The 26,249-nt window shown below is 42.1% G+C and overlaps 1 protein-coding gene across 5 annotated transcripts in view; it reads right to left on the reverse strand.

Moving 5' to 3' along the window:
* URGCP (upregulator of cell proliferation) overlaps window positions 1-26,249 on the reverse strand; it is a 93,015-nt gene that overhangs the window by 23,727 nt on the left and 43,039 nt on the right. Inside the window, exon 1 of one of the 5 annotated variants that reach the window (XM_033411280.2) lies at window positions 9,077-9,664. The exons of 3 other annotated variants lie outside the window; for them this stretch is intronic. In XM_033411280.2, coding sequence (XP_033267171.2) covers window positions 9,077-9,090 — 14 coding nt within the window. In that variant the 5' untranslated portion in view covers window positions 9,091-9,664. Of the gene's footprint in view, window positions 1-9,076; window positions 9,665-26,249 lie in introns of those variants that run through there. One more of the 5 variants, XM_049714881.1, reaches the window with a different exon arrangement.

The raw sequence follows: 26,249 nt of genomic DNA on the forward strand, positions 1-26,249 counted from the left end.
GCTAGGGACCCTCACCCCATTACAACACCCCAAACAAAACAAAAAACAAAACAAAACCTGAGGCCAGTTGCTCTACCCAGAAAGCCTCACTAAATTAGTAATAAACTTTTTCAAACCCTCCTGGTGGGTTGAACTGTGTTTCCCCATAACATATGTTCAGGTCCTAACTCCCTACTATGAATGGGACCTTATTTGGAATAAGGTCTTTGCAGATCTAATTAGTTAAATTAAGATCATGTCATACAGGGGTAGGGTGAGCCCCTAATGCAATGAATGGTATGCTTATAAGAGGAAAATTTGGATACACAGGGAGAAGAACATGTGACGATGGAAGTGGAGATTGGAATGATGCATCTACAATCGAAGGAACACTGAGGATTGCTGGCAGCCACCAAAAGGGTAGGAGAGAGGCTTGGGATAGACTCTCCCCCAGAGCCTCGAAAAGGAACCAACTCTGCTGACACCTTAGTTTCAGACACCTGGCATCCAGAACTGTGAAAAAAAGATTTCTGTTTTCTTTAAGCCTCCCAGTTTGTGGTCCTTTGTTATAGCATCCCTACCAAATGAAGACAATGTATGTGTGGCTCTTGACAGCTGTATTAGTTTCTGCCTCTCTTGACATGGGTTCTCCCCTGTATGTGTCCACATATCACTCTTTTTGAAAATATTATTTATTTTTTTGGCTGCTTTGGGTCTTCGTTGTGGCACGCGGGATCTTCGTTGCGGCATGCGGGATCTTTTTGTTGTGGCGTGCAGGCTCTTTGTTGCGGCGTGTGAGCTTCTCTCTAGTTGTGGCTCATGGGCTTCAGAGCATGTGGGCTCTGTAGTTTGCGGCACATGGGCTCTCTAGTTGAGGCACATGGGCTCAGTAGTTGTGGCACGCAGGCTTAGCTGCCCCGCGGGATGTGGGATCTTAGTTCCCCGACCAGGGATCGAGCCCACGTCCCCTGAATTGGAAGGCAGATTCTTTACCACTGGACCACCAGGGAAGTCCCATGTCTGTGTCTCTTCTCTGCCTCTTTTAAGGGCACTAGTCACTAGATTTGGGCCCACCCTAACCCAGTGCAAGTGCAACCTTATATTAAGTAATCACGTCTGCAAAGAACCTATTTCCAAAAAAGATCACATTCACAAGTACTAGGGGTTAGGACTTCAACATATGTTTTGGAGGGAACACAATTCATCCACAATATCGAAGCCAAAACTAGGGGCCATCCCACCTCTGCAAGGTGACCACATGCTTTGAAAAGTTTAAAACTCACTGTGCAGCAGTGGGGACTGGCTAAGAAAACATACATGAAAAGTTTCCATCAAACAGCACATGAGGACAAGTAGATGTCAGTTATTATAACGTAGGTAATAGACAAGCACCGTGAAGCCCGGCATTTAGTCCCTGAAATGTGCTGGCACATGCAGGGAGCATGGCAGAGGGACCCACTGCAGTCCTGCTTTTATGCACCTAGAATTTCCTGAAGGCAGGAGAGGCAGCACACTGGGAAAGGACACACCCCTCACATGTCAGGCAAAGGTGTCCTGCCTACTGCTGTTACCCCTCCAGCAGGATCCTGGGGCAATAATCATTGCCACACCCCAACCTAAGAGTGTTGCAAGGAGAGAATCAGTGTAATGAGCAACAGGTCTTGGTCCCAGGTTCGTGCCATGTAGGTTCACCATACAAGAGGAAACAGCTCTAAAATGCTGCCCCAGTCCTCCAGGAGTTTATACTAGGGTTAGGCTGGAGAGATACTATGAACACTCATTACATGAACTCTACAAAATACAGGTATGTTAATCTTTAAAACAAAGCTGGCCACCCCTGTCCTGCACACCTAATCAGGTTGCTATAGGGACCCAGAGAGACTTACACATGTGAAGCAAGTTTATATAAGGCAGTGTTCTCTTGGATTTATCCACACATTTATTTCCCGCTAGGAACTTTTCTAGGAGTTTGGGATATATCGGCGAAGGACATAAATGTCTCTGCTCTTAGCTTACATTCAGTGAGCGGGGGGGAACTGACAAGAAACAATTTTTGAAAGTTTTAAATAGAAGATACACTGGGAGGCATTAAGTGCTCTGGAAGAAAGAAAGAAAGTGTAGACTAGGATCAGGGTACCGGGCATGTGGTGAATGGGGGCACAGACTGCTGTAATTAGGTCAGGGTGGGCCTCCCGGAGAAGGGGACATGCAAGGGCAGGCTTGGTAGGAGAGGAGGGCGTAAGCCACACGGCCCCCTGGGGAGAGCGTTCCAGGTGCCATGCAGGCCAGGAGGGGCTCAGGGATCGGGGGGGAGGCCAGTGCAGCTGTTATGGAGTGAGCGGGACGCAGGCGGTAGAAGAGGCTGGGTAAGACCGAACTTTCTGGCTTTTATTCTGGAGAATGGGCTGCATGCAAGTCGACATGCCTGTTTGATGTTGAGAACAGATTAGAGGTGACAAAGATCAGACCTGGGTAGTGGCACCAGAGGCGACAACACAGGGCTGGGCTCTGAAAGTCTCTGTGAAGGACTGGACAGAGTGTGTGAGAAAGACAGTCCAGGAAACCTCCAAATGCTCAGGTTCAGTAGAGCTGCCACTGTCTCGAACGGGAAGTCTGTGGATGTGCATGACGGGACCCCGAGCAAGCTAGTGCTCGTGTTGTGGCCCAAGACCCGTGGACGGCCTCCGTGGAGATGCTGAGCGGCACAGGGGCCGCAAAGGGCTGGGGCCGCTTAGGGAAGGCAGCGCTCCACAATGTATCCAAAAGACCACTGTTGGCTCCCTTCCTTCAGACACACAGTCTGCCCACAACAAAGGCAGAAGCACCTTGCTATATTTATCCATGATAACAGAAAGAAATGGTGATGTGGAAGAACTAAGAGATCAACTGGAAAACTGCTGTGAGCAATGAGAGAATTCAGTAAGCTGGGGACATAAAAAACATTTTTTTTAAAAACCCAATTGCCTTCTTATATACAAACAAGTTTAGCGATGTGAAAGGAAGACTCCCATTTAGAGTAACAACAAGAAAAAATTTAAGAATACACATATAAATGTGCAACATCTATATGAAAAGAATTTCTAAATACTAAAGAATATAAAAGACTCGGACAAAGCCATATCCTTTGGGGAAAGAAAGGCTCACTATAATTTTAAAGTCGATTCTCCCTAAATTAACCAATAAGTGAATTTAGGTTTGAAAACAGGGGAGCTGATTCTATTCAGAAATATTTGTGCAATAATAATCAGGAAAATTCTGAAAAAGACCAGGAATGAAGGCGGACAAAACCTGCGAGACAGCAAAACATAGTACAAGCCACAGTAAGTTAAGGCTGTAGCACTGGTTCATGAATAGACAGAGCTCAGTAAGAGAAGAGCCCAGAAACAGGCCCAAATACAGGTGGGAATTTTGTCCCTGATCCAGGCAGCTCTAAGCGTCTGGTGATTATTCAATTACAACAACATGGAAAAAATAAAGGTAAATCCCTACTACTCCTTTCACCAAAATGAAAACGACCTGGATCTAAGAGGTAAATTAGAAAATGAAACCAAAAATGCACTGAAAGAAATATTAAAGACTTAAAACAAAGATCTCAGAGCAGGGAAGCCTTCATACAGTCAAAAGGTAAATAACAAAGGAGAAGCATTTGTAACACAAACAATGAAAGTCAGTTTTCTCAATGTACAAAGATCTACAAATCCATGAGAAGGAACCAAGAATCTAAACAGAAACAAAGTAACAAAAGACATCTCCAAAAGTCATTCTGGGTTTAAAACAGAACAAGGAGGAGGACACCAATCCACACTGTGCCCTGCCTCCCGGGAGGATGCTTCTCTAAGGAGGATGCCAGTTTCTCGGACAGGAACAGGGGGCAAGGTGCCTGAGATTTCATTTATGTTCCTTTTATACCTTTTGAACTTTTTACCATATGCATATATTACTTGTTTTTAAAAGTAAGGCAACTAACAATTTTATAAAAAGTTACAACGCGGAGAATCTGGGACAGAACCACCACTTCTGAACTACATGCAGGTGGTCTCGCTCAGAATATATAGCCTCCCGGAGGGAATTCTTCTTTAAAAGAAAGAGCGCGTCTAAGTTATTCCATATTCAGCCATATTTCGTAAAAGCATAATTGAAAGGACAACCACTCTGCTAATACAGACAAACCAAGTGAACACATTCTTACTCCAGTTTCATCCCGAGCGTGCCGGAGACACAGTGCATGTGCTTTGAGATCAGAACCGAGTACTGAGTCCAACATTTTTGTTGTGCCTCAGTAACCAAATTTAAACCGACTATTCATAATGGGGTCATTTTGCATCAAGTTCTAACTTAAACTGCTTGGGTGGGCCTCGATTTCCTCACCCATACAATACGGATAATAACAGTACTTACTATAGCGTTGTCGCGAAGATTCAATAACATATTATAAGCAAAAGCACTTAGAACAGGGCCTAACAATACACTCTTTGGAAGTAGGCAGGATCTAAATTTAAAAGAGCATTCCCTTGGACTGGAAAGCCCCTGCCAGGGGCTCCTGGTTGTGGATAAGAAGAGGCTCTCCTTGAGCTGGGGGCCAGGTTCGCCACACGGCACTCCATCTGATGAAGCAGTGGCACATCTGCCACCTACAAGGAGGTAAGTGGGCTTTGGTGAGCCGCTCTGCAGAGCCAGGGATGGTTCAGCTACAACACCCCTCCCAGTTCTCTCGTTTTCTCCAGTAGGGACACACTGGGGTGGTTGCTGGCTCACTGGGCAACCCCAGATCTACTGGGGAAGAGCAGAGTCTGCATCCCGCTGGCAAAGCCATGTGTGTTCTCTGGAAGCCACAGCAGCTCCTGAGCAGAGGCCAAGGGCTCCCGGCTGGACCTCACCCAGGAGCAGTTACATACCTTGCCCGACTTGCTCAGTGTCTCCTCCCCACTGTGTGATCTGTGGGCCTCTTCCTCCCCACCCCTGGCCTGGCTAGAGGACCCTTCCTCCACCCACTGTGAAGAGCTTGGAGCTCTTGTGGCCCATTTGGACCAGGCTAGGCTTCAGCGGGAAAGCTGAGCCCTTCCCAGAAGGGGAAGCCCAGGATCCTTTCCTTCCCCACAAAATGTTGGTGTTGGGAGAGAATCTTCCTGGACAAGGAAGACGAAAGGTTGAAGTTCAGTCCAGGGTACTTTGAAATGTCCAGTGGATGTTACTGGGAGTGCTTTCAGTTCCAGGGGAGATGAATCCTGAGGGAGTGGCCAGGAAGGCAGGTGAGGTGCTTGGTGGGGCTCCTTGCCTCCCATACTTTGACTCCAGGACAGGTCTCATTACATCACTCCTGGCCCAGTGCAGAGACTACTTAAGTGCTACAATGACCACATTTTCTGAAACAAAAACCTGAAGGTAAGAGTTTACTTAAGGATATGGATGGTTAGAATTCGATGTTCGCAACCGGATCAAAGAAATGAGGACTGACTATTTCTGAAGGAATATAGGAGTCAGGGAGGAAGTTTCTATCTTTGAACATGGGGTGAATAAAGATGCCATTAGCTTCCTATTTCTTGACTCAATAATTCCACCAGACAGGCAAAACTTTTAAAGTCCGATGTCATCACATGTTGGGAGGTGGAGAGAGCCCTTAAAATGTGGTGGTGGAAGGGGAAGGTGGTACAATCATTCATAAGCATACTTTGGTAGTATGAGCTAAAAAAATGGGCTGGCCCTCTGACCACAGTTCTTTGTACCTACTTCAGAAAACCACTTGCGCGTGTCCAGAGGGAGACACCAAGTGTGCAGCATTATCTTACAAAGAAAACTGAAAACATTCTTAACTAAATAACATAACCATGACCCAGAATATTATATAAATGTCAAGTTTTAGGTAGATCTGTTCTTTGTTCTCACATGAAAAGCATTTCAAAGCATATTGCTGGGTGAATAAAGCAGGCTGCAGAACAGTATGAGTCCATTTATGTAAAAAAGGCGCAAATAAGTGCTTAAGGTGGCAAATTTTACGTTATGTGTAAAATAATAAATTTAAAAATCTGGGGGAGGGGCTTCCCTGGTGGCACAGTGGTTGAGAGTCCGCCTGCCGATGCAGGGGACACGGGTTCGTGCCCTGGTCTGGGAGGATCCCACATGCCGCGGAGCGGCTGGGCCCGTGAGCCATGGCCGCTGAGCCTGCGCGTCCAGAGCCTGTGCTCCGCAGCGGGAGAGGCCACAACAGTGAGAGGCCCGTGTACCGCAAAAAAAAAAAAAAAAATCTGGGGGAAAAACAGAGCAAAGAACAAATATAACATGTAAATGCAATAGAAAATGTCTGTCGAGATACCTGCCTAACTAAGATAGGCAGGGAGGTTGGGGGTAGCGGGGGGGACTCTAGTTGTATCTGTAAGGATGTCTCTCTGATAAAAATAATGGCCTAATTTAAAAGACCCCAAAATGTTTCAAGTGGTGGTCTACAGAAAGTCAGACTACACTTGATTTTTATTCTCTGTTTTATACTTTGTTTTTCAAATTATCTACCATTAACAATCTGAAAAATATATATATTTTGCACAGTTAACTAGGTTTGCTATCTCTCTAGGTGGGTATGGATGGATGACTGTAAACTTGCTATGGCTAGGAGGCCCTTCGAGGCAGGCTGCAGATGATGAAGACTATAGACCTTGGTCCCCGGAAAATGCACACAGACCCCAATGCTGCATACGGCTTCAGGGAATGCAGGACCCTGGAAGCCCACCCAATCGTGTACCCCAGGTTAAGAACCTCTGATTTGGACATTTAAAGCTGCAGAAATGGATGCAATCATGCAGAGAACGTGTGCTAGGTAGGAATTAGCAGAGATGGGCTACGGAACCCAAGGAAACCCCAAGAATGAAGAAGCAGGCAGAGTAAAGAAGAGATGGGGGCCATAAGGAGTGGAGGCCCGCAGAAGAGGGTAGACGGTAGCAGGCTGAGAGCGGTAGCAGGCTGATGAGCTCCATCTCCCCTGTCCCCTCCGCCTCTTCCATACTGCTGTCACATGGATTCCCCAAGAGCCTGATGACAAATATCCTTCAGTGAACAGTGGGCAGTAAGCCCACAAAAGGAGGCCAGGTCCTGTAGTCTGGCCCTGCCTCCATCTCTGGCCTTGTCTCTCCTTAATTCCAAACACACTGGGCTGTGAGTCATCTCAAATATATCTTTTCCTTTGATGCCTTCATTCTTGTCCTTTTCTTTTCCATAAGGCCTAGCACATTGGTAAGCTCCTCAAAAATTGTCAGAATTCCTTCTTTCCTTCTCAACTCTCTTACGGAAATTGTCACTTAGAAAAGAACACCAGATTTGGAGGCTCCTCCGTTAACAGTCCAGCACAAATCACGGCTCCCCTCCCATCCCTGCCCTGAATCTCTGGACTTATTCCTGCAGCACCTAGTCTTCTAGGCTGAATGTCTGCTGACTTGGAGAGGCCAAAGAAGCTTAGGAAACCAAGTCTCCCTGGCTAGACTCTGGTCTACCAGCAAAGCCTGCGGACATATGGAGACAAAGACTGTCCCCAAATTTGTATATACCATAATAAGTACATAGTTCGTTCCATGAAACGACATAAAGTATACTAAAAACGCTGTGACCTCAGCTTTGCAATGGGTACCCCTCAGAAATAAGTACCAACTGCAGACTCATGAGATCCCTCAAAAATAGTCAGGACTGCAAATATCAAATCTGCACTTACATGACCTTCCACAGAGACACAGTTTAGGGACTACTGGCCCACAGAAGGGCACACCAGCCGAGCATTAAGTCCACCTCTGACTTAATGCAGTGGGCTGGGCTGCCCAATGCACCATCACTTTTTAAAGGCTTCACGGCAGCCCCACACAGGCTCAGCCACCCACTACTGCCTCCGATGCGCCCTGCCTCACCCTTTCCTGACACGAGGGCCAGGAACCCAGTGGGACCTTGAACCTCTGGGTGACAGCCTGGCCTTCTGAGGGATGAGCTGTTTATTCTAATTACAAGCTCAAAGTACTGCGTACTTCTGACTGCTCCTCCCTAAACCTAGAAAGACAGCAGGTAGATGGGAAATGCCCATGACTTGGCTGGAGTCAAAACCCAGCTTGCTCTATCAAGGCCCACTGCACTGAACCAGTTCACTCTAGTGAACTTCCCTTACCTGTAAGGGGCCTGATATCCATCTTCTCTGCCTCTCAGCCCACCATTCCCCCGACCCCACCCCGTGCACCAGTAAAAGCCCTCTGTGATGTGCAAGGATGTGCAGCGAATTGCTACCATAACCACTAGGTCTGAGACACACTGAATGGTGGACAGCAGTCAAATGAAGCCTGTTACCAACTAAAGCAATGACCTTGAGACTAATTTTCCTCCTCTGTGAAACGTAGCTGTTGCATTAACTCTTGTCATTCCCAGCTTTCACGACTAAATTACCAAAACAAAAAGTAATCATAATGAATTGCTGAGGTTTTATTTTGCAAAAAAAAATTTTTTTTTAAATTACAAACTCAGTAGGTCACCATCATTTCCTAAAAGAAAGAACATTTTCACACCAAGACAGTGGAATGGAGGTGATGTCAGAACAGGGGCAGCCACTGTACCCGGGCCCGCGGCCCAGCCCAAGCTGGAGGCCCGGACCAGGCCGAGGCAGGGTCTGCCCCGGCCCCTGCTCCGGACGTTCGGGGACATCCAGGCTGCATCCCGACGGCGGTGAGAACCCAGCATCAACTCCAACGCGAGCAAGCGGAGAAAACAGATGCGGAAGGCAGGGCGGCAGACGCCGGGCGAGCACCAGACGCCGCGGCTCCAGGCCGGGGGCGCCGCTGGGAGGTGGGGGGCTGCCGCTCCCGCACGCCCTCCCGCTCCGCCCGCCCCCCACCAACGGCCTCCGCGCCCCGGGCCCCGGAGCCCGCCCCCGGAGCCGAGATCCTCAGCCCGCGCCCCCAGCCCGCCCCCGCCCGGGCCGCCTCCGCCCGAGGTCGGCGGGAGAGGGCCGCGGGGCCTGGCGGGCGAGCGAGCGGGCGGGGGTCCGGGGCCGCAGGCCGGGGAAGGCCGCCAGCGGCGGCCCGCAGCCCCCACCCCGCAACCCCCCCCCCCCCGGCGCGGCCGCGAGCGCCGCACTCACCCGGGCGACGCCATGAGCGCGGCGAGGTCTCGGCGCTGCCGCCGCCTCCGCTTCCTCCGAGCTGAGCGACTCCGCCGGGGAGGGGCCTCGCACCGGCCGCCGGCCGCCCGCCCGGGCAGCTCCAGGCGGCGGGGGCGCGGGGAGGGCCCCGGGTCAGCCGGAGACGGGTGTGAGTGGGCCCGGAGCCGGAGGAGAGTGAGGCCGGGTATCGGCTCCGAGCGTGCGGGGCGGTGGAGACTCGGGGAGGGGGCCCGGGGTCGGCCTGGAGCGGCCTGGGGGCGGCGGGGGCGCGGGCGGAACGGGGCTGGCACCGGGGACGGGGGCGGTCCGCGACCCGCAGCCCGGACCCGCCCACCTGCCCAGGTGCCCAGGTGCCCGCAGGCCGGGACTCGCCTGGAGGCGCCTTCGGTGCCGCACCAGCGGAGAAACTGCCCCGGGGCCACGAAGCAGCTGCAGGACCCAGGTGAAGTCACCACCTCCCTGCGGTATGAGTTTGATTTCCTTAAGAAAAGCCTTTTCTTTAGCTCTGGAGGACGAGGCGTTATTATTAGTAAGCAAAACGATAACTTTGCTTTATCTTACTTGGTGTGCTGCCTTGCCCGCGTTGCTGGCCTCTCAGAGCCGGTTACACATTGTAAAAGGTGTGTCAGATCACACTGTGAAGCCCTAAGGACTGTGGAGGCACTTTTTATTATCCTTTACATTATATTATTTACCAATAATAATGAGTCTGTAATTCCTGCGGTGGGTTTCACAGCATCAGCGATGGGTACTTGAGCCTCAGTTCCTGTCTCGGCAAAATGAGTTTCCAGAGATAAGTGAGCTCTTGTAAGTAAAAACACTTAAAAAGCTCTGGATAATGAAAACCACTGTTGATCACATTTCTGTGTTATATTAAATATTATTAATAATCATTATTATTTTTACTACTAATAAGAACAAGAGACAGTAAAGCTGTGACTGAAAGCCTTGGCTCTGGAGCCAGACTACCTGGGTTGAAATCTGAACTCTTACCAATTACCAGCTCTGGAAGCTCAGGCAAGATAGAAGCTTCCCAGGGCTGTAGTTTCCTCAGTTGAAAAATGAGGATAATAGGTTCCTTCCTCTCTCTGAGGACTGAATGAGTTAATATTTGTAGAGTGATTAATACATTGCCTGGTAAATGGCCTCTTAACCTCCTGGGAATCCATCACATCCTTCTTTCCTTCGGTAAAATGGAATCTCAGAATTGCCGCCTTGAGTTCAGAAGATAATGCTCTGTAAATGTGAGCTGATAAGTAAAGCCACGGGGGTTTGTGAGACCCAAAGTAGGTATAAATCTAAGAGGACCAGGGTTAAGGAAGAGTTTGGGGAGTGGGCAACTGCTAAAAGGCCTGATTCAAGGCAGTAATGACTGCCATTGGAGTGGGGGAGGTCAGATACTTTTTAAAAATAAGCTGTTGGTTTTAAAACATGTTTTGAAATAATGAATAGTGTTAATTCAATGAAATTATTCTTCCTCAATATGAGTTTTACTAGGTATGTAGCATTTCACTGCATGGTGGACCATCATATGTTTTAACCAGCCCCTATTATTAGACAAAATTTTGCTGCCAGTGTTTCATTATTATAAGGAATGTGGACAGTAAATATTCTTATAGCCAAAACTCCCCATATACATCCATGAGTATTTCCTTAAGCTGAGTTCCCAGGAGTCAGATGATACTAGTATTTTAAGTCTTTTCAGATACATATATAATCTCTGTATGTGTTTGTATACTTATACACACATACACAAACACATATATACTAATATACATATACTTATATATATACATACATGTATACGTATACACACACGTATATATACACACACATAGAGACTGCTGTCCCAGCACGGTCACCAACACTGATGATAGTGCCAGTTTGCCAAAAGTCTCAATAAATTTCACAGTTTCTTTATCACTGCAAATTTGATAGGTTAAAAAACAGTATTTTGGCAAAATGGCAGACTAGGAAGTTCCAAGCTCACCTTTTCCCATGGAAACATGAAGAAAACAACCAGAAGCTGTCTGAACTAATTTTGTAGTGTCTCTAAAAAAGTTAAAGGTTTACAGCAACCAAGCAAACATTCAAGCAAGAAAAAGCCATCCTAAAAATGACAGCAAAGTTTTGTGGCATTTTCACTTGCCATCGCCCCACTCCTTCCCCAGTGTGGCAGTGGTCTTGTTCTTGAGAAGGTAGCATCCTGTTTCCCAGTCCCCACATTCCTGTCACCTTGAACTGGAGGGAGCAGAGCAGACCTTATTTGTATACTACCTGGCCTGTAAGAAATGGTAAAGGTAGTCCTTCAGTTTGAAAGGAAAGGATGCTAGACAGTAACTCGCAGCAGTATGAAGATGGAAAGATCTGACAAAGAAATACATGGGCAATATAAAAGGCAGCATTACTTTAATTTTGGTAGCAACTCCACTTTTTTATTTCCAACAGGACCGAAAGGACAAATGCATTAAAATACTTATAAGTTATAAATCTATATTATTGGACACACAACGTATAAAGGTATAATTTGTGACATTAATAACATGAAGGGGAAACAGAAATGTATAGGAGTAGTAGAGTAAAACATGTCATTACAAAAAAAAATCAGCTGAACACAAAAGAAGGCAGTAATAGAGACAAATACTGTAAGACTTTTTTTTTTTTTTTTTTTTGCGGTATGCGGGCCTCTCACTGTTGTGGCCTCTCCCGCTGCGGAGCACAGGCTCCGGACGCGCAGGTTCAGCGGCCATGGCTCACGGACCCAGCCGCTCCGCGGCATGTGGGATCTTCCCGGACCAGGGCACGAACCCGTGTCCCCTGCATCGGCAGGCGGACTCTCAACCACTGCGCCACCAGGGAAGCCCTGTAAGACTTTTTTATTAAGTAGCAAAGTGACAGTAGTAAGTTCCTCCTTAAGTGTAGTTACTTTAAACGTAAATAGATTAAACTGTCTGATCAAAAGGCAGAGATAGGCAGAATGGATTAGAAAAATGATCCAAATATATACAGTCTATAAGAAACTCACTTTAGCTCTAAAGACAGAAGATTGAAAGTGAAAGGATGGAAACATATTCCTTGTAAATATTAACCAAAAGAAAGCTGGGTAGGCTATACTAATTCAGACAAAATAGACTTCAGTTTAAAAACTTACAAGAGATAAAGAAAGACATTATATATTAAACAAAAGTTAATCCAACAAGACAATTATAAACATGTATGTACTAAAAAGAGCCCCCAAATATAATGAAGCAAACATTCACAGAATTGAAGGGAAAAATCATTCCACAAAAATAGTTGCAATAATCATTTTCAATAGTAGATAGGAGAACCAGACAAAAGATCAATAAGAAAATAGAGAACCTAAACAATACTACAAGTCAATTGTACCTAACAGATGTCAACTGAAAAAAATGCACATCCTAAAAGGTGACAATTGTGTTCTATTAGGACTTTCTGAGGACTTAAGCCCAGAAGACAGCCTCTCAGATAGCTCTGAGGGGCTGCTCTGAAAGGGTAAGGGAGGAACCAGGATACATAGAAGTTTTGCAACAAAAACCAGGTAGTTGGAACATCAAAAGATTACTGTTAATTAAAGAAAATCCAGACATCTCAAGTTAATGAATTTAGCACTTTTCTATGTATGGCAAGATGCAAAACTACGGACTCATTGAAATCATTCCTTTGACATTCACCTTAACTATCTAAGGCCAGTATCCTGTTTTTAACGATCCTGAATTTCCTCGGGGTACACAGTCTGGGACGGCTGCAGGGGCTGATGGCTTGGTGGCTGCAACATACTTTGTTTACTGTATGGCAGTCCACACAGACATATACAGAACACTCCACTCAATAACAGTAGAGTACACATTCTTCTCAAGTGCACATGGTACATTGTTTGGAATAGACCATACGTTAGGCCACAAAACAAGTCTTAATAAATTTTAAGAGACTTAAATCATCTTTAAAGATCTTTAAAGATACTACAAAGTTACTTTTCTGATCACAGTGGAATGAAACTAGATACCAAAAAAGAAGGAAAACCGGAAAATTCACAAATATGTGGAAATTAACACACTCTTAAAAATCCAATGGATTAAAGAATAAATCATAAGGGAAATTACAAAATACCTTCCTAAAAATAAAACCACAATATATCAAAGCTTATGTGATGCAGCAAAGTCAAGGCTAAGAGAGAATTTTATACCTGTAAACATCTATGTTAAAGACGAAGAAAGATTTCAAATTAATAACCTAACTCTATGTCTTAAGGAACAACAGCAACAACAACAAAATGAAGGCAAACCAAACTCAAAGCTAGCAAAATGAAGGAAACATTAAAGTTTAGAGCAGAGAAAAAATAGACTAGAGGATAAACAATAGAGAAAAATCAATGAAGTAAAAAGTTGATTCTTCGAAAAGATCAGCAAAATTAACAAATCTTTCGCTCAACTCACTAAGAAAAAAGGAGGGAAGACTCAAATTACTAAAATCAGAAATAAATGTGAGGACATTACTACTGATTTTACAGAAACAAAAATAATTTTAAGAGAACATTATAACAGGTGTACACCAACCAACTGGATAACCTAAATGAAAAAAAATAATTTCCTGGAAACACACTATCAACTATAACTCAATAATGAAGAAAGAAAAAATCTGAATGAATCTATAACAAGTAATGACTTTGAGTTGGTAGTCAAGAAACCTCCCAACAAAGAAAACTGTAGACCAGGTGGCTTCACTGGTGTATTTCACCAAATATTTAAAGAAGAACTAAGTCAAATACTTCTCTAACTCTTCCAAAATGTTAAAGAGCACCTCTGATTTCATGAGGTCAATATTACCCTGATACCAAAGCCTGACAAAGAAACTATAAGAAAACTACAGATCAATATCCCTTATGAATATTGATACAAAAATCCTCAACAAAATACTAGCAAACAGAACACAGAAACATAGAAAAGGATTATACATCATAACCAAGTGGATTTATTCCTGGAATGCAAGGATGCTTCAACACATGAAAATCTATCAATGTAATATATCACATTAATATGATGAGGGAAAAACACCACATGATCATCTCAATTCATGCAGAAAAAAAAAACATTTGCCAAAATTCGACAATCTTTCACAACATAATACACTAAAACTAGGAATAGAAGGAAACTTCTTCAGTATGATAAAGGTCATATATGAAAAACCCAGAACAATGATGAAAGCCTAAAAGTTTTTCCCTAAAATCAGAAACAAACAAACAACAACAACCAAAAAAAAGAATGCTCTCTTTTGCCACTTCTGTTCAACATAGTGCTATAAGTCCTAGAAAGAGCAATTAAGCAATAAGAAGGGGGAAAAAAGGCATCCAAATCAGAAAAGAAGAAGTAAAATTATCTCTGTTTGCAGATGACATGATCTTCTATGTAGAACATCCTAAAGACTCCACCCAAAACTGTTAGAACCAATATATGAATTCAGTAAATTTGCAGGATACGAAAGGCAACATAAAAATCAGTTGCATTTCAATACACAAATAAAAACCTATCCAAAAAGGAAAGTAAAAAAAGAAATCTCATTTATGATAGCATCAAAAAGAATAAAATACTTAGGAATAAGCTTAATCAAGGAGGTGAAAGACTTGCACACTAAAAACTATAAAACATTGATGAAAGAAATGAAAGAAGACACAAATACATGGAAGGACATCCCATGTTCATGGATTGAAAGAATATTGTTAAAATATCCATACTACCCAAAGTGATCTATAGTTTTAATGCAATCCCTATCAAAATCCCAATGGCATTCTTTACAGAAATAGAAAAAATAATCCTAGAATTCACTTGGAACCATAAAAGACCCTGTATGTCCAAAGCAATTTTACAAAGGAAGAACAAAGCGGGAGGCATTACACTTCCTGATTTGAAAATATATTACAAAGCTATGGTACTGGCAATAAAACAATGGAACATAGTAGAGAGCTCAGAAATAAGTCCACACATCTACAGTCAATTGATCTTCGAGAAGTGTATCAAGAATACTGGGAATTCCCTGGCAGTCCAGTGGTTAGGACTCTGTGCTCTCACTGTCGAGGGTCAAGTTTCAATCCCTGGTTGGGGAACTAAGATCCCACAAGCCAGGTGGTGCAGCCAAAAGATAAATAAATAAATAATACAAAATTGGGAAAGGATCGTTTCTTCAATAAACAGTGATGGGAAAACTGGATATACACATGCAAAAGAATGAAGTTAGATCATTGTCTCACACCATATAGAAAAATCAACTCAAAATGCATTGAAGAAATAAACATGAAACCTTTATACATAAAACTCTTAGAAGAAAACATGAAAAAAGCAAAATATTGGACTTTGTGATGATTTATTGGATATGACACCAAGACCTCAGGCAACAAAAGCAAAAATAGACAAAGCGGAATTATATCAAACTAAAAAGCTACTGCACAGCAAAAGAAATAAAATGTAAAGGGAAACTATGGAATGGAAGAAATATTTGCAAAAGACATATCTGATAAGAGGTTAATACCCAAAATATAGAAGGAACCGTTAAAAATTGGGCAAAGAACCTGAATAGACGTTTCCCAGAAGACAAACAAATGTCTTCCGTTATACAAACAGGCATATGAGAAGGTGTTTATCAGGGAAATGCAAATAAATTAAAAAATGAGATATCACTTCACACCTGTTAGAATGGCTATTACCAAAAAAAATTAAAAATAAAAATGAAAGATAACAAGGATGGTGAGGATGTTGGTGAGGATGTTGAGAAATGGGATGCCTTGTACACTGTGGCTGGGTATGTAAATTTTTACAGCCACCATGGAAAACCTATGGAGGTTCTTCAAAAAGCTAAACATAGAAATACCTTATGATCCAGTAATCCCACTTCTGGGTATATATCCAAAAGTATTGAAGTGAGAGTCTCAAAGAGGTATCTGAACTCCCATATTCATTACAACATTATTCACAATAATCAGGATATAGACACAGCCTAAATGACTGTCAGTAGATGAATGGGCAAAGAAAATGTGGTATATAAATACAGAATATTAGCCTTTAAAAAGCAGCAAATCCTGCCATCTGGAACAACCTGGATGTAACTGGAGGACGTTATGCTAAGTGAAATAACCAGACACAGAAAGACAAATCCTGGGACTTCCCTGGTGGTCCAGTGGTTAAGAACCCACCTTCTAACAGAGGGGAAGCAGGTTTGATCCCTGGTCAGGGAACTAAGATCCCACATGCCGTGGGGTCAACTAGGCCCATGCACTGCAACTACTGAGCCTGTGTACTCTGGACCCTGTGTGCCACAGCTACTGAGCCCATGCTCTCTAAAGCCCGCACACCACAACTAGAGAGAAACCCGTGCGCCAAAATGAAAGATCCAGCATGCCGCAACAAAGATCCCACGTGCTGCAACTAGGACATGACACAGCCACAAAAATAAAAATAAAAAGACAAATATTACATTATCCTACTTTTATGAGGAATTTAATCAAATTCAGAACCAGAGCATAGAATATTGGTTACCAGGGGCTGATAAGAGGGAAAAATAAAGAGGGGTTGGTTAGTGAAAAGGCACAAAGTTTCAGTTACACAAAATGAGTAGGTTCTGGAGATCTGCTACACAACTTAAGGCCTAAGTTAACACTAATATACGGTATACTTAATCTGCAAAGAAAGTAGATCTTACATTAAGTGCTCTTACCACAAAAGAAAAAAAAATGTATGATAGGGCTTCCCTGGTGGTGCAGTGGTTGAGAGTCCGCCTGCCGATGCAGGGGACGCAGGTTCATGCCCCGGTCCGGGAAGATCCCACATGCCGCGGAGCGGCTGGGCCCGTGAGCCATGGCCGCTGAGCCTGTGTGTCTGGAGCCTGTGCTCCGCAATGGGAGAGGCCACAGCAGTGAGAGGCCCACGTACCGCAAAAAAAAAAAAATGTATGATAAATATATAAGTAAACAAACAAATAAATAATAAAATTAATAAATGAATGGAGTGAGAGGAAACTTTAGGAGGTGATGCATAAGTTTATGGCCTTGATTGTGGTGATGATTTCACAGGTGTATACTTATCTCCAAGCTGATCAAGTTGTATACATCAGACATATATGGCATTTTTAAGTCAATCATACTCAATCAAGAGGTTAAGAAAAGGTCAGCTGCATTTCCATACACTAACAATGAGTAATAACTAAAAAGAAATTGAGAAACCAATTCTGTTTATGTTAGCATCAAAAAGAAAAAATATTTAGAAACAAATTTATCCAAAAAGGCAAAACATGTGAACACTGAAAACAATATTGAAAAACATTAAAGAAAATATAAATGGAAAGACATCCCATTTTCACTTTGGAATCTTAATATTAAGATGTCAGTACTAACAAAGCAATCTACAGATTCAATGAAATCCCTATGAAAATTCCAAGCATTTTCTACAGTAATAGAATAATTATTCTTAAACTTCATAAGGAATCTCAAGGAACACTGAATAATCAGAACCGTTTTAAAATAAAGTACAAAGTTGGAACTCACACATCCTGATTTGAAAACTAACTACAAATCTACAATGATCAAAACAGTGTAGTACTGGCATATAGGACAATGGAATAGAATAAAGAGTCCAGAAAATCTCAAATATATTGTCATATATATAATTGAAGTATATTTGATTTACAGTATTGTGTTAGTTTAAGGTGTACAGCAAAGTGATCATTTATATATGTATATAATATTCATTTATATATATATTATATATTTTTTTTCTGATTATTTTCCATTATAGGTTACTACAAGATATTGAATATAGTACCCTGTGGTATGCAGTAAATCTTTGTTGCTTATCTATTCTATGTAGAGTAGTTTGTATCTGTTAATCCCATACTCCTAATTTATCACTCCCCCCTTCCCCTTTGGTAAATATCAGTTTGTATTCCTATGTCTGTGAGTCTCTTTCTGTTTTGTATATAGGTTCATTTGTATTATTTTTTATATTCCACATGTAAGTGATAGCGTACAATATTTGTCTTTTTCTGTCTGACTTACTTCACTAAGTATAATATTCTCTAGGTCCACCCATTTTGCTACAAATGGCAATATTTCATTATTCTTTATAGCTGAGTAATATTCCATTATATATATATATATGTATATATATCACATTTTCTTAAGCCAATTGTCTGTTGATGGGCACTTGGGTTGTTTCCATGTCTTGGCATGGGGTGCATGTATCTTTTTGAATTATAGTTTTTGTCTTTTCTGGGTATCTACCCAGGAGTGGGGCTGCTATATGATAGCTCTATATTTAGTTTTTTAAGGAACCTCCACTGTTCTTCATAGTGGCTGTACCAATTTACATTCCCACCAACAGTGTAGGAGGGTTCCCTTTTCTCCACATGCTCTCCAACAGTTGATATTTGTAGACTTTTTGATGATTGCCATTTTGACCTGAGTGAGGTGATAACCCATTATGATTTCGATTTACATTTCTCTAATAATTAGCGATTGTGAGCATCTTTTCATGTTGCCCATCTGTATGTCTTCTTTGGAAAAATGTCTATTTAGGTCTTCTGCCATTTTTTTCATTGGGCTGTTTGGTTTTTTTTTTTATATTTAGTTGTATGAGCTGTCTGTATATTTTGCATATTAATTCCTTGTTGCTTGCAACATTTGCAAATATTTCTCCCATTCTGTAGGTTGTCTTTTCATTTAGTTGATGTGCGAAAGCTTTTAAGTTTGATGTAGTCCAGTTCGTTTACTTTTGCTTTTATTTTTTTGCCTTGGGAGAGATTTCATTGATTTACATGTAGCTGTCCAGCTTTCCCAACACCACTCGTTGAAGAGACTGTCTTTTCTCCGTTGTATATTCTTGCCTTTTTTGTCACAGATTAATTGACCATAGGTGTGTGGGTTTATCTCTGGGATCTCTCTTCTGCTCCATTGATCCATATATCCCTTATTGTACCAATATCACACTGCTTTGATTACTAGAGCTCTGTAGTATAGTCTGAAGTCCAGAGGATTATGCCTCCAGCTTTATTCTCTTTCCTCAGGATTGCTTTGGCAACTCTGCGTCTTTTGTTGTTCCAAATAAATTTTAGGATTATTTGTTCTATTTCTGTGAAAAATATCATGGGTATTTTGATAGGGCTCACATTAAATCTGTAGATTGCTTTGGATAGTATGGCCATTTTAACAATATTAGTTCTTCCCATCCAAGAGCATGGGATATCTTTCCATTTCTTCGAATGGTCTTCATTTCCTTTATCAATGTTTTAGACTCTTCAGTGTATAGTTACTTCACTGCCTTGGTTAAGGCAGTGAAGTAACTTCCTCAGAGAGGCCTCGCCACCCCCTGCCCACTGTGGACCCGCTGGTACATGTGAGGTGACGCTCTGTCCTTTCCCACAGCGCTCACCACCTTGGCAATGACTGGATCTCCACTTCTGCCTCCCCCACCAGGTGGTGAGCCCCCTGAGGGCCAGGCTGGCTGTCTTGTTGACAGTTGTGTCCCCAAAGGCAGTGAAGTAATGAGTAATAAGTATTTTATTTTTTTGGACATGATTTTAAGTGGGATTTTTTTTTTTTTTGGCTGTCTCTTTCTGACATTTCATTGTTAGTGTAAAGAAATGTAACAGATTTCTGCATATTAATCTTGCATCCTTCTACCTTGCTGAATTCATTTATTCTAATAATAGTTGTGTGGACACTTTAGGGTTCTCTATATGGAGTATCATGTACTCTGCAAATAGTGACAGTTTTACCTCTTCCCTTCCAAATTTTACTCATTTTATTTCTTTTTCTTGTCTGATTTCTGTGGCCAGGACTTCCAGTAGAAGTTGAATAGAAGTGGTGAGAGTGGGCATCCTTGTATTTTTCCTGAATTTAGCAGAAAGGCTTTCAGTTTTTCACTCTTGAGTATTATGTTGGCTGTGGGTTTGTCATAAATGGATTTTATTATGTTGAATTATGTTCCCTCTATACCCACTTCGGTGACTTTTTAATCAAGAATAGATGTTGAATTTTGTCAAATGTTTTTCTGCATCTATTGAGATGGTCATATATTTTTTGTCTTTCCTTTTGTTAATGTGATGTATCACATTGATTGATTTGTGTATGTTGAACCATCCTTGTGAACCTGGGATGAATCCCACTTGGTTGTAGTGTATGATCGTTTTGTTTTGTTGGCTTCAGTTTGCTAATATTTTGTTGAGAATTTCTGCCTCTATAATCATCAAGATATTGACCTATAATTTTCTTTTTCTTTTCTATTTTGTTTTTGTTTTTTTAGTGTCTTTGTCTGGTTTTGGTAACAGGGTGATGGTGGCTTCATAGAATAAATTTGGGAGTATTCCCTCCTCTTCAATTTTCTGGAATAGTTGGAGCAGGATAGGTGTAAATTCTTTGTATGTTTGGTAGAATTCCCCAGAGAAGTTGTCCAGTCCTTGAATTTTTTGAATTTATTATTATTATTACAGAATCTATTTCACTTCTAGTGATTGGCCTGTTCAAATTACCTGATTTTTCTTGACTCAGTTTTGGCAGGCTATATATTTCTAGAACCTTGTCCATTTCTTCTAGGTTGTCCAATTTGTTGGCATATAACAATAGTATTCTCTTATGATTTTTTTTGTATTTCTGAGGTATATGTTGTGATTTCTCCTCTTTCATTTCTTATTTTGTTTATTTGGGTCCTCTCTCTTTTCTTCTTGGTGAACCTAGCTAGAGGTTTGTTGACTTTACCTTTTGAAAAAAAACCAGCTCCTGGTTTCATTGATCATTTTTATTGTTTTTAATATAAATATTATTTATTTCCACGCTTATCATTATTATTTCCTTCCTTCTGCTGACTTTGGGTGTTGTTTATTCTTCTTTTTCTAATTCTTTTAGGTGGTAGGTTAGGTTTTGTGTTTGAGATTTTTCTTGTTTCTTGAGGAAGGCCTATATCACTATGAACTTCCCTCTCAGAACTGCTTTTCTGCATCCCATAGATTGGGTAATGTTGTATTTTCATTGTCATTTGTCTTGAGGTATTTTCTGATTTCTCTTTGATTTCATTGTTGACCTGTTGGATTTTTTAGTAGTATGTTGTTTAGTTTCCTTATGTTTGTTATTTCCCCATATTACTTTTTGCAGTTGATTTCTAGTTTCATATCATTATGGTCAGAAAACATGCTTGTTGTAATTTCTATCCTCCTGAATTTGTGAGGCTTGTTTTGTGACCTTGTATGTGGTCCATCCTAGAGAATTTTTCTTGTGTGCTTGTAAAGAATATGTATTTGGATGTAGTGTCCTGTAGATATCAGTTAAAGCCAACTGGTCTGTTGTGTCATTTAGGACCTCCATTGCATTATTGATTTAATTTCTGGAAGATCTGTCCATTGGTGTCAGTAGATTGTTAAAGTCTCCTACTATCATTGTATTATTGTCCATTTGTCCCTTTATGTTTGTTATTATTGTTTTAGTATTTAGGTGCTCCTCTATTGGGTGCATATGTTAATGAGTGTAACATACTATTCTTCCCTTTATCATTATATAATGTCCTTCTTTGTCTTTCTTTATGGACTTTGTTTTAAAGTCTATTTTGTCTGATATGAGTATTTCTATCCCCAGTTAACCTGTCATTTCCATTTGCATGAAATACATTTTCTCATCCCCTTACTTTCACTCTGTGTGTGTCTTTCGCTGTGAAGTGAGTTTCTTGTAGGCAGCATATTGTAGGGTCTTTTTTTTTTCAGTCTGCCACTCTATGTCTTTTGATCAGAGCATTTAGTCCATCAACATTTAAAGTAATTATTTATTGGTATATACTTATTGCCATTTTAAACTTTGTTTTCCAGTCATCTTTGTAGTTACTTTTGTTCATTTCTTCTTTTTGTTTTTCCTTTTGTGGTTTGTTGATTTTCTTTTGTAGTATACTTGAGTTCCTTGCCTTTTGTTTTTTGTGAATATATTGTCTGTTTTTGATTTGTGGTTACCATGGAGTTCAAGTATGTTGACCCATACTATATATATTTGCTTTAAACTGATAGTTGTTCAACTTCAAACACATTCTAAAAGATGTACATTTTTATATACCCCTCTGCCACATTTTGTGATTTTTATGTCCTATTTTACAACTTCATGTTTATCCTTTTGCTGTTAATTGTAGTTATCATCACTTCTACAGATTTTTTGTTTTTTAAGCAATCCTCAATCCTTTCATATGTTTGCCTTACCTATTGTGATTTCCCCTTTCCTCTATTCTTGTTTCTTTTCTTTTTTTTTAATATATTTATTTATTTATTTATTTTTGGCTGTGTTGGGTCTTCATTGCTGCGCGCGGGCTTTCTATTGTTGTGGTGCATGGGTTTCTCATTGTGGTGGCCTCTCATTGCAGAGCATGGGCTCTAAGCGTGCAGGCTTCATTAGTTGTGGCACACAGTCTCAGTAGTTGTGGCTCACGGGCTCTAGAGTGCAGGCTCAGTAGCTGTAGCACATGGGCTTAGTTGCTCCGTGGCATTTGGGATCTTCCGGTACAGGGCTCGAACCCATGTCGCCTGCCTTGGCAGGAGGATTCTTAACCATTGTGCCACCAGGGAAGCCCCTTGTTTCTTTTCTATTTGGAGAAAACCCTTAAATATTTCTTTAGGCTAGGTTTAATATTGCTGAATTCTTTTAGTTTTTGTTTGTCTGAGGAATTCTTTATCTATCCTTCTATTCTAAATGATAATCTTGTTGGGTAGAGTATCCAAAGTTGTAGGGTTTTCCCTTTCAGGAATTTGAATTTGTCGTTTGACTCCCTTCTGGCCTGCAAAGTTTTCTGCAGCAAAATCAGCTGATAGTGTTATAGGCATTCCCTTGTGACCTACTCTTTGTTTTTCTCTTGCTGCCTTTAGAATCCTCTTTTTATCTTTAAATTTTGCCATTTTAATTCTGATATGTCTTGGCGTGGGTCTGTTTGGGTTCACCTTGTTTGGGATCTTCTGTGATTCCTGTCCCTGGATATCTGTGTTCTTTTTAACACTTGGGAAGTTTTCAGCCATAATTTCATCAAATATATTTTTGATTCCCTTCTTTCTCTCCTCCTTCTGGAACCCATATTATGCATCATTTGACATGTGTTGTATTATCCCATAGATCTCATATATTGCTTTTTTTTTCTTTTGTCTTTCTGTCTGTTGTTCTAGCTGGGTGATTTCCATTATTCTGTCATCCAGATCACTTTTTCGTTCTTCTGTGTCATTTAGTGTGTTATTCATTGCTTCTAGATTGGTATTTATCTCAGCAACTGAATTATCTAATTTTGGTTGGTTCATCTTTATAGTTTCTTGTTACAATGATATGCATTTCTAATGATAATCTTTCTTAATTCCTTTAGTATTTTTAATACCTCCTTTTTAATTGGGTTCTAGTAAACTGAGGTCTATTTCATTATTTGTTCTTTCAGGGGATTTCTCTTCTTTTTTTTTTTTTTTGTGGTACGCAGCCCTCTCACTGTTGTGGCCTCTCCCGTTGCGGAGCACAGGCTCCGGACGTGCAGGCTCAGCGGCCATGGCTCACGGGCCCAGCCGCTCCGCGGCACGCGGGATCCTCCCAGACCGGGGCACAAACCCGCATCCCCTGCATCGGCAGGCGGACTCTCAACTACTGCGCCACCAGGGAAGCCCCTTTTGTTCTTTTAATTGGGAATAATTCCTCTGCCTTTTTATTTTACTTAACTTTATCTCTATGAATTTAGGAGAAACAGTTGTCTACTGTAATCTTGAAGGGGAATTTTTATGTGGGAGCATCCCTGTGTAGACTGTGTGTGTCCAATATTTTTGGTGCAAGGGCTGGTTTTGGTATGGATACCAGCCACGTCTTTCCTCCGAGTGTGCTGGCTGTTATCCCCTTGATAGGGGGTGTGGTTGGTGTTTCAGTGTCTAGAGCCTGTGCTGGATATGAGGTGGTTCTTTCTCTTTGTTCCTGGCTGTCACTGCCCTACTGGGGGCAGGGTCCATTTCCCAGTTGGAATAGAAGCCTTGAGGGTTGGGTTTCATCAGGCTCTGTTACCCTCGAGTGTGTCACCTGCCCCAAAGTTTGTAATTGCTGAAGTAAATGAGGCCTTTGTGGTCACAGCTAACCTATGGGTCACCCATGCAGGTGTCCATGGTTCCACTCAGAAGCATCCCAAGGTTCCGTCCCTTTCTCTGTTAAGTTCATCCCACATTTAGTGAAGGGCTGTGGTGTGGAGTAGGCTGGGACTGGGGGTTGGGGCATTGTGGCTGCAGGAACTGAGATGGCTGTGCTTCATCTGAGATCTGGGCTGCCTCTGTGGAAGACTTCTCCAAGGACCCGTCTGCCCCAGATCTAGTGCTAATCTGTGCTGTGGAGTGGGTGGGGTTGGAGCACTCATGCTACGACATAAACCACTGTGCACTCCTGCCCAGGGCCAGTCTGCCTGAGAGTCAGTGCTTAGCGTTTGTGCATTCTTATGGCATCCCCCAGTGTGTGCGCTGACAACGTCTGCCCAGCCAGGCTTGGTGCTCCAGTGCATGTGCTGACAATGGTCTCTGTGGTTCCACCCAGATCACACCCCAGGTGCCCTGGTCTGTCTCTGCATAGCTAGACTGATCTTTGCCCTGATCTTGTGCCAGGCTGTGGTGTGGAGTGAGCAGGAGTGGGGTATTCATCCTTTTGGACTGGGAAGTGTGGCAAGATAGCAGCAGCCAGTACAAGGCTCTCTCCACCCTGATTCTTATCAAGCCAACATGCAGGCACTGCTCACAAGTAGAGTCTAGGCTTCCTCAGCCCTTCTATCTGTCTCAGCGGATTTCCCAGCAGACAAGGGGGCTTGTCTCCTCCCTGCAGGACCCCAGAACTGGGATGCCCATATTTTTAGTCAACCTGCTCCCCAGGGTGAGAATTCACCTATGTGGACTTCTGTTCCTTACAGATCCCTGCCAGGGGTGCAGCTTCTGACCCAATGCCTTTTTTCCCCATCCTGCACAGTTACATGGACATCTTTCTTCCAGCTTTGGCTGTACAGGAGGAGTTCTTTTGCCAGTTTCCAGCTAGTTTTCTGTGATTATCGTTCCACGTGTAGATGTACTTTTGATGTGTTTGTTGGGGGAGGTGAGCTCCATGTCCCCCTACTCTTCCATCTTGGTCCCCCTTGGCCCAATATATTTTTGACTTAAGTACTAAGGCCATTTAATGTGGAAAGGATGGTCTTTTCAAAAACGGTGCTGAGAAAACTGAATATCCACATACTGAAGATTAAAGTTGGACTCATAGCCCACATCATATACAGAATTACTCAAATGAATCTAAGACCTAAACATACAAGTTAAAACAATAAAACTCTTGGAAGGAACATAGGGGAGAAGCTTCAGGGCATTGGATTTAGCTATAATATTTTGGATATGGCACTGCAAGCACAGGCAACAAAAGAAAAAATAGATAAATTGAGCTTCATCAAAATTTAAAATTTTTGTGCATCAAAGGACACTATGAAAAGAGAGTGAAATGGCACCCTGTAGACTGGGAGAAGATATTTGCAAATCACATACCTGATAAGGGATTAATATCCAAAATTCATAAGGAAACCCTACAACTCAACGACAAAAAAAAACCCAATAAAAAATGGGCAAAGGGCTTGGCTAGACATTTCTCCAAGGCAGATATACCCTCCGAGTATATGAAAATATGCTCAACACAATTAGTCATTAAAGAAATGCACATAAAAACCACAATGAGATACCACTCCCCATGTACTAAAATGGCTACAATCAAAACAACAGAAAACCCCAAGTGCTGATGAGAATGTAGAGAAGTTGGGACCCTCAGACACTGCTGGTGGGAATGTAAAGTGGTTCAGGCACTGTGGAGGACAGTTTGGCAGTTGTCCAAAAAGCTAAACATAGAAATTCCGTATGATCCAACAGTTCAGCTTCTGGGTATATGCTCAAAAGAATTCAAAAGAGGGACTCAAACAGATACACGCACACCAATATTCACAGCAGCAATGAATCACAATCGCTAAAAGGTGGAAGTAACCCAAATGTCCGTCAACAACTGAGCAGATAAACAAAATATGGTATAAATATAAAATGGAATATTATTCAGTCATAAGAAGGAATGGAATTCTGAATCATGCTACCACATGGATGAAGCTTG

This window comes from Orcinus orca, chromosome 9, assembly GCF_937001465.1.
Source record: "Orcinus orca chromosome 9, mOrcOrc1.1, whole genome shotgun sequence".
In the NCBI taxonomy this organism is placed as follows: domain Eukaryota; kingdom Metazoa; phylum Chordata; class Mammalia; order Artiodactyla; family Delphinidae; genus Orcinus; species Orcinus orca.